The sequence below is a fragment of the Ambystoma mexicanum genome, chromosome 3p (assembly GCF_040938575.1).
Source record: "Ambystoma mexicanum isolate Mex_15411 chromosome 3p, UKY_AmexF1_1, whole genome shotgun sequence".
Taxonomy (NCBI): domain Eukaryota; kingdom Metazoa; phylum Chordata; class Amphibia; order Caudata; family Ambystomatidae; genus Ambystoma; species Ambystoma mexicanum.
In genome coordinates this window covers 732,260,129-732,274,052 of record NC_090925.1, presented here as the reverse complement: position 1 = coordinate 732,274,052, position 13,924 = coordinate 732,260,129, and the positions used below count along the sequence as shown (strand labels likewise).

Genomic DNA, 13,924 nt, shown 5'->3' with positions numbered 1-13,924 from the left:
GGACACCTACTCTTTTGAAATTACCTTTTCTTCACTACTGGGACATTCTACCTACCTGTTGGCTTTGCAAAGACTGGTTTCTTTCTTCTCCAGACGTACAACTCCCTGCAAGCGGTTTTTACCTGTGACTTGTGTCTCTTGATGGCAGAGGTCTGGACTGGTTGGTCCCACCAGCTCAAGGGTCAAAGCACAAAGCATACCATGGAGGTACAGAGAGAAGAGCAGGCAGCTTAATTGGAGGGGAATGAGACAAAACCCGTATGAAATCCAAAATGGCAGATACTACATTAGGCCAGCCCCAAGAGAGTCCACTTGACAAGGAGCACTTGGCCCAGTCTGAAAACAGCACAAATCACATCACCGAGGTACAACATCACCTTACAGCCCACAAAGGCAGCAGGAACAGTTTACAAAAATGATAGTACGGTCAGCCTTTGCCAGGCCTGGGAGAAGCATGAAGGAAGACAGCTCCTGGGAGACCCTAATAAGTACTCTGTAAAGCAAGGCATTCCGCGTGAGAGCTGGCCACTGGGGAGCAGGAGAGCCGCAGAGCGTTGGCGCCTCGAGCATGTAGGTTCCCCAAGAAGGACGAACAGCAAGGTGCTGCAGGGAAGATGCAAGCTTGGAGAAGCATGGGAGAATATAGAAGGATTGGATTGTTAAAAAGGGTCACTAGAGAAGAAAAAAACAACTTAAGCAAGTGGAGCAAGGCGTACCACTTGGAAGTAAAAGAAACAGACCATAAAATAAGATTTCTCCAGATAAACATGTAGAGAGAGCAGAACAGAAGCAAAATGTGAAAGAACTAGAACAAAGAGAAGACGGGATTGCTTGGCAACAGAGCAAGAAGGGTACTTGCTTATCAAGTAAAGCAAGGGTTTACATCTTAAAAGTAAAAGACAGCAGAGTGGAAAGTGAGATTCCTACCAATAGAGATTAGGAAGGTGATATAGAAGGAAGAAATGGATTTGAGAAAGATTGCTATGGAAAAGAATAGTAAGAAAGAGCAATTACACAGAAAATGATACTGGAAGAAGAAAACAAAAGGAGACCATCCAAAGTTAGTGGGTGATGGTAAGGGGCCAGAAGCAACGTTCCCCAAAACAGTCTTACTCCTGGGACTGTCGTGCACACTGAATGTTCAATGAGGGTCTTTTTAATTCTCACACAAACAGTGCCTTCCTCCTCTTGGCTTGTTTCCCGAAGGTTTCAACGCCAGGGGGAGTGACACTCCTACCTCTGGTCAATCTACTGCAGTTGATACCACAGTCAACCTGGTACACTACCCTGCTGGGTGCCGTGGCTATGAAGATTCAGCGTGTTGCACTATTCATATGGGTGCAAGTTATGTTATTTTGCATTTATATAGCGCCCTATGTACCATTCGTATCATCTCAAGGTGCTGCTAGGTTGAACACCCTCAGGAACCGAAGGGGGGGAGGAGAAGAGAGAAAGAGAGACAGAGAGAGAGAAGGTACATGTGAGCACCGGATGTGTGTGCAGCAGGTGAGGCATTGGATAGCTGCTTCTTAGCGGTAGGTGTGGTGGGTGGGGGATCAAGAGTATGTGTTCGTTCTGGCAGGTTGTTATCCAGATCGATTCTGGCTGCGTTAGGCCTGAGGAGAACGCCTAGGCTGGAGGGTGCGTAACCAGATGATGGCCAGTATGAGGCAAGTGATGGTATGAGAACAGCTATACCGAATGGTGTCATAGTATCGCTGTGTTCTAGTTGAGTGGTGGTGTAAAGAAGAGAGTAAGCGTGGAGATGTGATATGGTGGTTTCCCTTAGGTGCTTGAGATCGAGCACACTCCGTTAGATTAATGCGACCCTTCTGTGTCCCAGACTCGCCTTCTATGTTTTATGAAGGTCTTCTATTGCTTGCACTATTTCAATTGGTTCTTGGCCCCTCTGAAGTCTCGAGGGGTTCCAGACTGCTCTCAGGTTTGTTTTGTAGTTCAGCACCTTCTTTGTGTGCTTCATAAAACTCCAATGGGTACTTGACCCTTCTGCACTCTTTGCAGTCTTCCTGTGCCTTCCGGGCCCCACCGCCTCCACGTACCTTTGCACTTGGTCCAGGAGGGTTCTGGTACTCTGCAACACGAGGTGGTTTCTTCAGCATCCCCTGGCCTCTCGGAAGTTCCTTTTTCAGCTCTCCAGCTGATCTCTTCCGCAGACTGATGATGCTCAAGGGTTTGTCTAGTGAGAGAGGTTCCAGTGAAAGAAACTCCAGTTCCCCTCAGGCTGCTGGGGATCAAGGGTTTCCCCTCTCGCTGGGTATTGCAGAGGTCCACAGCCCCTTCTGTTTCAGCACATAATCCCTGCTCCTCCAGAGAAAGTTTGACAACACTTCCTGGTTTCCCTCCTCCATTTCTACCCTAGATGGACCAATCAGAAACCAGTAACCACTATACTGTTCCTTGTGGTTCTCAAGTGTACTCTACATGCTTCCGTGCAACTCCCTCGTCACAGTACTGATCTTCAAACTCTCCTGTGAGTCATTGGGGATGTTCCTCTTCACAGTACTGGGAAAGAGATCTTCACTTAGGTAACTCGTGTTCTTCCTCGTCCGAGTACTTTCTAGGATAATGGCAGAGTTTTTGCAACGCATAAGTTCATTATTTATTTATTTATTTGGATTTGTAAAGCGCACAAACACTCCGCAGACATCGAGGCCCTGAATCAAAGCTTAAGGAGGCTTACTTAAGGGTTACAGAGAAGCCGCCCTAGAAGGAACTTAATTACATTTTGGTGGTTACATGTTACAGTGTATTGCAGGTTTTAAGAAATCAAACAAAGAGGTTGGTCTTGATGGCTTTACGAAAGACAGTGTGGGATTCAATGGCTCTGAGGTGGGGAGGGAGCGCATTCCAAAGGGTGGGGGCAACTGAAGGGAAGCCGGAGCCGCCTGCACGCACTTTGTGAGTCTTAGGGACAGACAAGAGGTCTGAGTACTGTGATCTGGATGGTTTGCGCAAGGGGGGTTTGATAATCCTACGAGTTAGATAGGGAGGAGCAAGGTCATGGAGACATGTGTGAGTTAGGGCCAGGGCTTTGAAGATGATTCTTTGTTTAACAGGAAGCCAGTGGACTTGTCTTTTGAGTTCAGAGATGTGGTCTTTACGGGAAGACCACATTAGGGAGGGGGTTGGTCTTAACTAGGTCTTAACTTCGTCGGAAGGGGGTCTAAGTTCAGGTAAAGGGCAGGGATAGCGCTTCCTTCTCAGGGTAACATCATAGAAAGGGGTTCCTCCCCCTTTCAGAGTCCGATGCCTTGCGCCTCATCACAGTGATTAGAACCAAGAAGGCATGAGATCAAAGGAGGCAGGGGGGGGCTTAGAGAGCTAGAGAGAGAGACATAATGGGTTACGATTCAAGTTCAACAGGAGAGAGCAACAGCTTAAATACCCAGGAAAGGGAAGTTCATGAGGTCCACATGGGTCCCAGGAGAGTAAATAAGTGGCAGGAGGTCTAACATGGTGACACTATGCTGGGCAGTAGGAAGGAGAGAATACGAAGAAGCAACGAGAAGGCAGGCAGGACCTGGAGACAGCATCAAGGGAAATAATGAGCAGGTAGATTAGTGTAACGCTTCTCCTATAGGGGCCACTGATACTTCCTGGCAAGCAAATCTCTGAGTAAACCACTAAGAAACAGCCATAACACTGGCAAAACAATGAAACATCAGTGTGCTATAGAGCTGTGTGACCACTGTAGGGCACTACCCGTAGCACAAGAAGAAAAAAGAGGAATCAAATCACCCTCCTTATAAGCACGACAGAGGAAAGGAGACAAGACCAGACAACCTCCCTTAGGCCATTTGTGTAAGATACTTGTGTTTTGGATACTGGGAAATTCATTTGTGAACTTTCCGGGTGTTTTGTTACCATGGAATTTGGAATTTTGTTGTACTTTTGGAACAATGCTTTTGGGCAAGGACACCATTTGGAGCAAGAGGGAATGTCCTACTATTGAGTCATTAGAAAATCTGCTTTTGCCTTACCATCATGCTAGAGATGGACACTTTGGAACGTAATCCAGCCCTTTACTTTTTGCCACTCTTTTCCCAACAACCTCTGTGCCATTTGACAGGTATCCATTTTGAGCTCAATATGTAAGGAAACGCTTAAAACTTCTCTTTTATCTGCCTCCATTTCTGAAAGCGCAAGCAATGAGCTGGCAAGACCCGGTGGTCCTGCCACAGAATGTAGTCCCGTTAAATTGCTTTCATACATGACTACACAGAGGGGAACATGAATAAGAGGATAGGAAAGATGAGTGTTTGAAGGATGGTGGAGCGCAAAAGCAGGGAAAGCACTTTAAACAAAACAAATTAAATGCATTAAAAGAAATAAGCAAACTTAAAGGCACAGCACAGTAAACCATATGAAAAGGTTTATTTTCAAACTTGAATTTTTTTTTGAAAACTTGTTCAAACTAAAACACACTATATATAATGCCATCATGCTAGCATTGAACCTTAACTACCCAGCTTTTTTGCGTTTCTGGGCTTGATTTCGTTTGGTGCTGCACAACTATGCCCAATCAAGTAACTGCAGAGGATGACAGAATAAAAATACCTCTTGAAAAAAGATACTTGTTTTACTACTTGTCTAGACACTCCACAGGCCTTTTGCTTGTATGTTAATTTGATTCAATTATGTATGGCGTCTGCTTATAGATTGAATTAAGTGATATCACTGATTGTTTGGAGAACAAGGTTATTAATATCCCACTATCCAGCACTTTCCCCACATATTCTAAGACTGGATTTTGTTTATAAAATGATACTAGTCCGATAATATGCTGTGAAGGCTTTTTAGCGGGAGGGAGAAAACAGAACAGACAACCCAGACAATGTATTTTTCCACCAAGAATATCATGTAGAAACCTCATGGTCACCAACTCCGTTACTCAGTAGTTTCTTTCCTTTGCTGTTACTGGGTAATGCACTTAGTCTTCTTGTTTGGCCAGCATTAAACCACTGATTAATAAGTTAGATTTCCTGGACACCCAGAGTTCAAATCGGAGGTCACAGAACTCGTTGATGGGCATTGCTACATCAGAGGTACTTATGTTGAGGTGGCCAGATTTTTGGAGGTACGTACCCAAAGTCACAGAGCTTCACAACACCTCCTTTACCAAGCAGGATGTTCTGGGGCTTCATATCCCGGTGCAGGATTCGGTGAGAGTGCAGGTAATAAAGTGCTGAGACAAGTTGACAAGCAATGTCCTGCACCTAAAAGGTAGGAACAAGGGTGGATTAGAGCAAGAGAAACAGGTGGGGGTGAAGACAGGACAGTGAGTGGAAACGGGAGATCAGCAAAGTAAAAGGGGTCGGGGAAGTGGTAACATTTTTTTTTAAAAAGACCAAGATACAGGGAAAGGTAGAGAGAGAGGTAAAAGAAGAGGGACATTGAGGAGCAGGGGAGGCAGAAGAGAGAAGAGGGTAAAAAATAAAAGAAGAGCATTAAGAGGGGAGAGATACAAGGACAAGTAAAAGGAAACAGTAGGAGCCTAGAAAGGAGGGGAACAGGCCATAAGTGGGAGAGAAGAATTAAAAGAGGTAGAGGAGTTGAGATATTGAACAGAAGTCTGTAAATTAGAAAAGATATGGGAGTAGTAATGAGGGAGGGGCAAGAAGGGGAATGAGAACTGTGGCAAAAAAGAATGCTTTAGTAGATATCAAAAGAGCAATATACAATAAGTACTACACTCACAAGCAGAAAGAACATGGTACAGTCTGGTGTGAATATCATATTAAGTCACTGTCACATTTGGAATGCTGGCAGCAAAAGAAAAGCAAAATACACTGCCTATGGCATTTTCGTTGATTCGCCTATACAGGGGCAGGAGGGTAAATGAGGTACTTTTGGTATCCCTATAAAACAAAAAGTATCAAAGTGAAAGCTTGCAGCATTTTGACCAGAGGCTCTCTAAAAAGTGTCTTGGAACAGATATGCTGACCACCTACAAAGGAGACTGTGTTCACTTACAGGTAGGTCAGCACAGGACTGGCTAGCCTCATGGTTGATGGCTTTGGTTTGCAATTTGATGGGTATGTAGAGATGTAGCTCATTTAGATTTTGCTCAGCAGAGAACCTGCTCATCGCACGTGGTTTGAAGCAAGTCACTTCTGGTTTCCACCAGATATGAAGTCACACTCTCTGTCCTTTCCAGCATTATAAAACCCAACATTCCTTCATCCTGGACTAAAACAAAGCATTTTTTCTGTGTTTTGGGCGCCAGTAAAAGGCATCTTAATGGTCTACCCTTATGGCTCACAGCTGACATGCAATCCCCTTACTAAATGCCCTTGAGGACATGGACATGTGATGCAATTCCATTTGGATCTGGTCTGATTAGGGCAAGCACAGGACATGAAAATCAGCATTCATAACACCACTGAAAATTTAACTTTTCTATGAAAGGCATCTTTAAAAGCTTGCATTCAAACTATGGTGCAGACTAAGTGGTGGAAACCTTTTTTAACCTTGGAACTCAGAGTGAATATAAACCCTGGAAACTAGTCCAGATTGGGACGCCGTTGTTGTTTGCAATTAGGATTTATTAGCACCCGGAGTGGGGGAGCCAACCAATCAGGTTGCGGGTTTAATCCCACGATCACGGCCTACCTTCTGAATAGTCCCATGCCTGCTTCCCCGCCGCCTTCCCTCCCTTCCCGTGCGGTCACCATTTCCTTCCCGCCACACCCACCTGCCCTACCCTACCCTACTCCCCTTATTCCTTTGGCAGCGATGCAACCGCTGTTGCTGCTCAAGCCTCTGTCATGGGCTGCGGTGGAACTGGAAGAGGGGTGCCACCTTCTGTCGCCACAGCAACCATTTTAAGTCAGTATTTTCTTTGAATGAACGGGATGCCGCGAGTTGGCCCGTTCATTGAAGGAAAATACACTATCAGTATCCCGGGTTTCCGGACTGGAAACCTGGGGTGCTAATGGCAGAAACACTGGATCCGGACCACCGGATTGGGTAGTAATGGTGCCGGGATCCTATCGTAAATCCCTCGGAGCGCCGGATCGGGTGTTATTGCCATATTACAACCTCCACAGGAGGTTGTACACATTTATAAGGGGCATGCTTCTTTATAACAAAGGCAATCTGCTCTGGCCTGGGAAACATAAGCCACTCCAAAAGCACAGCTCTTACTGAGAGCTGCAGACTCTGTTCTTGCTTTGTTTACTTTTAGGGAGATTAAACAACCCTCTGGTAAGGGCTGTGCAAGCATCTAACCCATTTGGATAACCGTAACGGCTGCCGTTTCAAGTATACTTCCGGTGCATATGAACTGTGAGAAGCCAGAAGAAGGACTCGGACCAAAGGACATGTTTGTATGTAGTTTTTTAGGTTTTTTATTTAAGTTAAAAGAAAACCTCTTCCTGACCCTACTACTAAAAGGGAGTTCCCTTCCTAACTAAACTAAGGTGCTCGGCTAGTCAAAATCAAACTTACTCTTTGGTCCAAACCTATCTACTAAACAGTCCCTACGACTTAGCAAAACGGTATAGAAAATGGAGTGCCCTGAACTCTTGGTTCTCCCCAAAGGTATGTCTGGCTTGTCCCAGGAATCACTCCTGGGTCTGGATCCAGTAGTTAGAAGCAAGTAAGAGTTATTCTCAAAGAAAACAGTTCTTGTCAGTCTTTCAACAGTCCCTCAAAGTCCAAACAAAATGTTCCTGAAAAAACTAAATGTCCCAAATTCTTAAGCTGGTGTATGCAAAGCATTGTATCAAACAGTGAAGACAGACGTAAGTAATCACAGTTCAAGGGTGTTTATTGAACTTTCAAATGGGTTAGTAAAACGCCTATCTAATCCTAAATCCAACGATGGGAGCAAGCTATGACCATCAAATAATAAAACAGCCCTAGTAGAGTCTTGTCAGGATAAAAGGGCCTATACTAATAAACCTATTGCCAATCCTTACTTCTATTTATTTATTCATGTATTGTTTTATATAGCGCTTATACACAGGTGAAGTGCTTCAAAGCAGTTCAAGGCGGGAAGGTATTAAGGGAATACAGTAATCATTCCGAGGCCTTGAAGATTCCGAATGATGTAAACAGAAACACCAGTTGAGAACAAGCTCATGCGGTTGGGGGGCGGGGGGTGAGGGGACAGAAAAAGGTGAGGGGGTGGGGGGATAAGGACAGACAAACTAAATGTTACTAGTACATTTAGGTCCTGCATGCATACAGACCACGGTGCAGAGGCGGGGGCGGAACAAGGAGTCCGATCCAGCAGGGCCCTGGGATAAGTGCAGGGAGGTTGCCCAGCTCAAGGAGTGTACGCTGAAAGTGCAGTAGTGTTGACAAAGTGCAGTGGCCCAGAGGCTAGCACAAAAGACTGGCAGGGGAGCCAGGGACCTGTAGGCTCTGGAGGTGAACCAGGCAACGAGTCAGCAAAACTGAACCGTGTTAGGGAGGAGAAAAAGGGTGGAGAGAAAAGAAATCAGGTGAGCAGGGGAGAGGGAGGAAGAAGGAGCAAGGGAAACAGAAGGTCTTGAAGAGATTACAGAACTTAAGGTACTCTGGCTCAAGACAGAGAGAGGCAGGGAGGCTGTTCCAGAAGGAAGCACCTACAGACGATTAAAGATCTACCCCCAAATCTCTGTTTGTGAAAGCGGCTCGGCCGCATAGAGTTGGAGGACGAGCGGAGGACTCAAGAGGGAGAGTATTTAGGAAGAGAGCATTGAAAATCTTGCGGTTCCGGCCCGAGAAAGCCTTGTGGATTATGCAGAGGGTCTTGAACTTGATGCTTGCAGCCACGGGGAGCCAGTGGAGGGATTTCAGCGCCGGCGAGATGCAGTCCCAGGGCTTGAGGCCAAGGATAAGTCCTGCGCTTTTGTTCTGGATGAGTAGTAGAGGACGGAGAGTGGGAGTAGGAAGACTGAGAAAGAGGCTGTTGCAATATTCCAGCCTAGAGAGAACCAGGGCTCTCGAGGTGATGAGCCTCTGTGGGAAAGTGAGAAAAGGTATAATACCTATGAGGATGTGCAGTTGGTAGTTGGACTTTTGTAGATGTCTGAGATTTGTGAAGAGAAGGAGAGATTGCATTTCTAGATACAAATGGTGTGGGAAACAATGTTATGCAAAAGGAAAGTGTTCAAGAAATAATCTGTCAGGATAGTTGAGACATTGGCTTCCCTTCCCCATGTTTTCAGCACGGGACAAGACAGCACACTCTAGCTTAGCACATACTCTGGCTTCTATAGCACGAGGATGCAGTTCAAAACCTCAGTATCGGGGCCATTCAAAGTATCTTATTACAGAGGGCCCGATGCTACAAATAAACATCAAAGTTCCTTTATTCTCAGGAATTTCAGATGTACAATTTCTCGGGTGATACCGGGTCCCCCTCCGCTGGGCTCAGACCCACTTTACCCCAATGTTCTCAATTGGTTTCCCTCAATCAGACTCGGACCATTTTATCTCACTTTCCTCTCTGAATCAAAAATCAAAGACTTTCGATTGTGTGCAGGATTTTGCTCGACACGTCGCAGGACCACTTTGATTCACAATGTCTTTCTTATTACAATTCTTTAACTTTCACTTCTGCCACTTAGCTGGATACCTTACAGAAACCTTTGAGCATGCACGCGGTTCCGGAACCACTCCGTCAACTGTATCGTATATTTCCTTTCAAAGTACAAGCACTCATCAGTTTAGCTTTACTCGCGTCTTTCATCACACACACTTTAACAATGTTCGTTGCAGCGCTCGTTATACAAAGTTGCTGCTTGCAACCTTGGCTTCAACACAGACCGGTCTTGTATCGGTCTCCCCAATTCACAGGCTGCGTTGATTTCTCTGACGCTACCTTGTTCTCGGAGCCAAGGACAGTACCTCTGTGGCTGCTGCTTCTCCCCGACTCGATTAGTCATGTAGGAGGGCGGCGGGTATCTTCGACACAATGCAGGATTCTTCAGATTGGTTTCCTGGTTTTAAGCCGTCTAATCTCGAGGGCCCTTGAAAACAGTTTCTTGTCGGAAAGGTCAAGGGAATTTCCTTCCTTGCAAACCCCTCTTTTTGCCGTCTTTCCTTTCTTGTTCAGCTGCTGCTTCGAAACTGCTGTCCTTCATGTGCTTTGGCTCGCTCAGTGTGTGCTTTCGTGCACCGCCATTTATCCGTTTGGGGAAGCTTAATGGAAGCGTGAGTGATGGTCAGTAATTGCCTGACATCGCCTGACCATTGTATTGGACACATCAGATATACTGCTCGGGTGTTAGGCTGTCCGTGTGAATGTGTTTGTGAAAGAAAGGGGGGGCTAGAGTTCCTACGTATACTACCTCGTTGAATGGGGTAAAGCCATTACAGCGGGGATACCTCTCACCAGAAGCCCTATACGCCCTTGCAGCACTTACCAATTCAGGTTATGACGTTACCCTTACTTATCATGCAGAGCCTCTACAATTATTAATCAAGCACATTATGGGTTTCTGCTTTTTGGGCATTAAATTCATTTTTGGCCCCCTTGCTCACTTCCTGTCCCCACACAGGACTTGTGAAGTACACTACAGATCAGGTTCTCCTGACCAACAGTGATATATGGGGAACACGCGCCACAACTAAGCCTACACCGAACATTGGGCTGTTCAGCCAAGGTCAGTGTATTACAGGCCAGTATGGAGCCTGTCTTCTTACAAATACAGTCTTCTCTTACTTTCCCTTATTAATTTAATCAGCTTGTCAATGCACATATTCATATGCTGTACACAAGCACAACATCTAACTTGGAGTGCACCTCTTCTATTGTAGGGGCACCCAATTCAGTCCAGAAGAAGGCAGTCGGAATGGAAATCCCCTGCCGAAACGTCTTCAGCTAGGACCAACGCTCCAGTTATTTGGCCACGCTTTTTTCATTTTCTGCTAAATACTAGCGATGTTGAAAGAAGATGACTTTACGAGTTAAGGAGTCACAGTAATTGGGCTCCGGAATTTTCGAATACTTCAGTTATGCAGAGAAATAGATAATAAACACGATAGGGCAATGAGAAAAGCCCTCACAAAACAAACATGACATATGCTTTGTATCTATAATGGTTGTATTGTCATATGAAAGGAATTTAGATTAGGTACACCATGCAAGCATGATGAAGTGATAGAGAGTTTTTAAAAATAACATCTCAGAAATTATCTATTAGGACCACCCCCATTTTATAATACTGGCCACCTGGATTATAGATCCCCGGGGACCTTCTGGTTTCTGACAGTGGAGGTATATTTCTCCTGTCCACACACTTGGTTGCTCTCTCCATATTTCAACCAACTTTCAGGTGCCTCTGTGCTCCCGTGATACCTACTTTTTTACCTGTCTATTTTGCCCCTGTGGCTCCTTTGAGTTCCTCTGACCCAATGTCTCAGGTATTCTTTCAGGTTCCTATGACCCCTTTCTCCTTGTGGCTATATCTTAAGTTTACTCACGTCACTGTGTCCCTTTCAGGTTTATGCTGCTCTGGTTTCACAGGCATCCGTAGCCCTTTTCCTGGTCTCGTTCTCCCTCTTCTCTCAGATCCCTGTGACCTTTGGATGGGGCTGGGATAGTCCTTCCCTCTTCCCCGCTCATTCTCTCTTTTCCTTCCTCTGACCTGGACAACCCACGTACCTGCTCTTGTGCGGTGCTTGCTCCAGTGAGGTCCTGTCTCATAAGTGACAGCAGCGTTCCCTATGGCTTGCCACTCTTCCGCTCTGGATGCTAGCGGTCTTTGTGTTCAGATTGCCTCGGCTCCCTCTCTCTTGTTAGCTCTCGCTTTGAGATCGGAGGACCCAGTCCTCCCTTTGTTCTTGGACTCTGTGACTGTTTGCAGGTTCCGGGTCAAACACGTCCTGAATGTGGTCAAACCTCTAGGTTCAGTTCGCTTCACGTGGCCTCTGCCTCTCAGGCCCTTTTCGGGCAGGCAGAGTCCCCGCTCGGGTGTCTGCCTCCATCTACGCTGCAGCCAACTCTGCTGGTCTGTGTGGCTGCGCCCCTTGCTGATGTTTTTACATCTGAGTTTTGCATCTCCTCCTCGATTCAAGGGTTTTTGGCCCTTTATTCTTGCTCCAATATTCAAAAGAGGCATCTTGTTCACCACCAGCTGTCAAGCATGTGGTAAGCCAAACAGAGATATTGTCAGCGTTACCTTGAGCCAAACGCAGAGTTAATGTCAGTAGTTCTTACTCCGATGTAGGCAGATAATACATTCGGTAAAGGGAGGTCCCCAGGGGAATGGGAGTCCTTGGTTCCTAAAGGAGGGTCACTCCCAGTGAGGTCCAGCTTTCCCAAAACCCTAGGGAGGGTTTTGCAGAGCGGGCACACCTCCTTATCTTCAAAAGGGGTGGCTCCCTCTAGGGAAGAAGTGACCAATATCCTTGATTCATCACAGAAATCAGTGTGCAGTCTCGTTCTTTTTTGCCCAGCACTGAACTGGATCAGGCTTTTAAAATTCTTTAAAATCCCATTAGACCTACACGGCGCAATTATTGGTTTACATGCTCGACCTAAGAGAAACGCACTCACCCCATGGTGAGAGGTGACAAAATATTTACCAGTGCTTCCTGTAAAATAGTGCATGTCAACATAAGCACACTTTATATTTGCTGCAATGCTACTACCCTATGCCCAGTCATGCACAATGAAACCCATTTGCCATTTACTGAAAACAAAGTGTGTTTGCAGTAAGTGTCACGCATAGGGTTCACAGATCCCTATACTCAGCAGCAAGGTCAAGTACCATGCAAATGATACTCACCCATCATAAAATCTAACCAGCAATGCAAGTGGCTCAGTAGATTTTGCGAGCCCTGAGGATGTTCTATATCTTGCGGCTGTTTTAGACTCTGGTAAGTCTGTTGGTTTCAGACACAGACTAGGTTATAAAATCCCCAATGGCTACAGTGAGGAGACGCTTCATGGCACCTATTATTGCAAAACGTTGCCATCATGAATGATTCTTCCCTTTTAAGGTCCCCCCATAGTGTATTTTTGATTCTTGTGGACCCAGTTGTGAATTTGATGACGATATAGTTGGTGACGTTTGTTACTTCTGTGAACATCATTATAGCATTGATCAACTTACCTGGAGCTTAATGGATTAAAGGTCTAAAACACAACATTGGTTAAGATAGAATGCATTAGTCCTTTTTCAAAATCATTTTCTATGCTTTCTTTTTCTAATTTATAGGGATAAAATTAGGAACACCATACATATCAAGCTTAATACTAAAAATTAAATGATTTGCAACTCGCTCATTAAATTGGTTGGCGTTAATTAATATTGGCATAAAAGAAATATACTGGGACTACCATTTTCATTCTTTAGCTGTTGCAAGGTTCACTGAAGCCCTGAGGAAGACGAGGCCTTGTGGCTATTCATCGAAAGAAGTTTACACTAGCATGTAGAAGATTATTGAATGCTCTTCTTTGTTAACAACTAATTCAGATTTTACTCCTTTTGTATGTTCTTAGAGAAGGCATGTTTGTAACTAGTGTATACTAGCAGGCTATGTGTGTATGCACATTTATGAATTCTCTGGTTAAGATTGTTTCTATCCAAATGTAATTCATTTTTGGTCAGTTGCTTTCTATTTCATTAATTGTGTGCGGTTAGGCTTCCATGCATTTAATGTATTTTGTATGTTTTTAATATATAGTGCAAGCACTTTGGGTATGTTTTTGAAAGATATTTCTGGTGTAAAGAAATTCATATTTTTAGATGGTCATTGGGTTAATTATTTGGTAATCAGCTACTGCCTATTTGATGTTTTAGGTCAGATTAATTCATTGTGAAAATGATATTTTAGCGTTTGATAATTAATCCCATGAAGAAAAGTTGTGTCTGTTGTGCATAGCATAGATCCCCTTCTCCTCAGGAGTCGCTGGGAGCCCCTAATGTTATATCATCAGCCAAAATGAAAGCCAAACCTCGGT

The 13,924-nt window shown here is 44.9% G+C and overlaps 1 protein-coding gene across 1 annotated transcript in view; it reads right to left on the bottom strand.

Moving 5' to 3' along the window:
• Positions 1-13,924, bottom strand: part of STK36 (serine/threonine kinase 36) — a 682,518-nt gene that overhangs the window by 643,280 nt on the left and 25,314 nt on the right. The window contains exon 4 of the mRNA XM_069651602.1: positions 5,107-5,237. Coding sequence (XP_069507703.1) covers positions 5,107-5,237 — 131 coding nt within the window. The remainder of the gene's footprint in view (positions 1-5,106; positions 5,238-13,924) is intronic.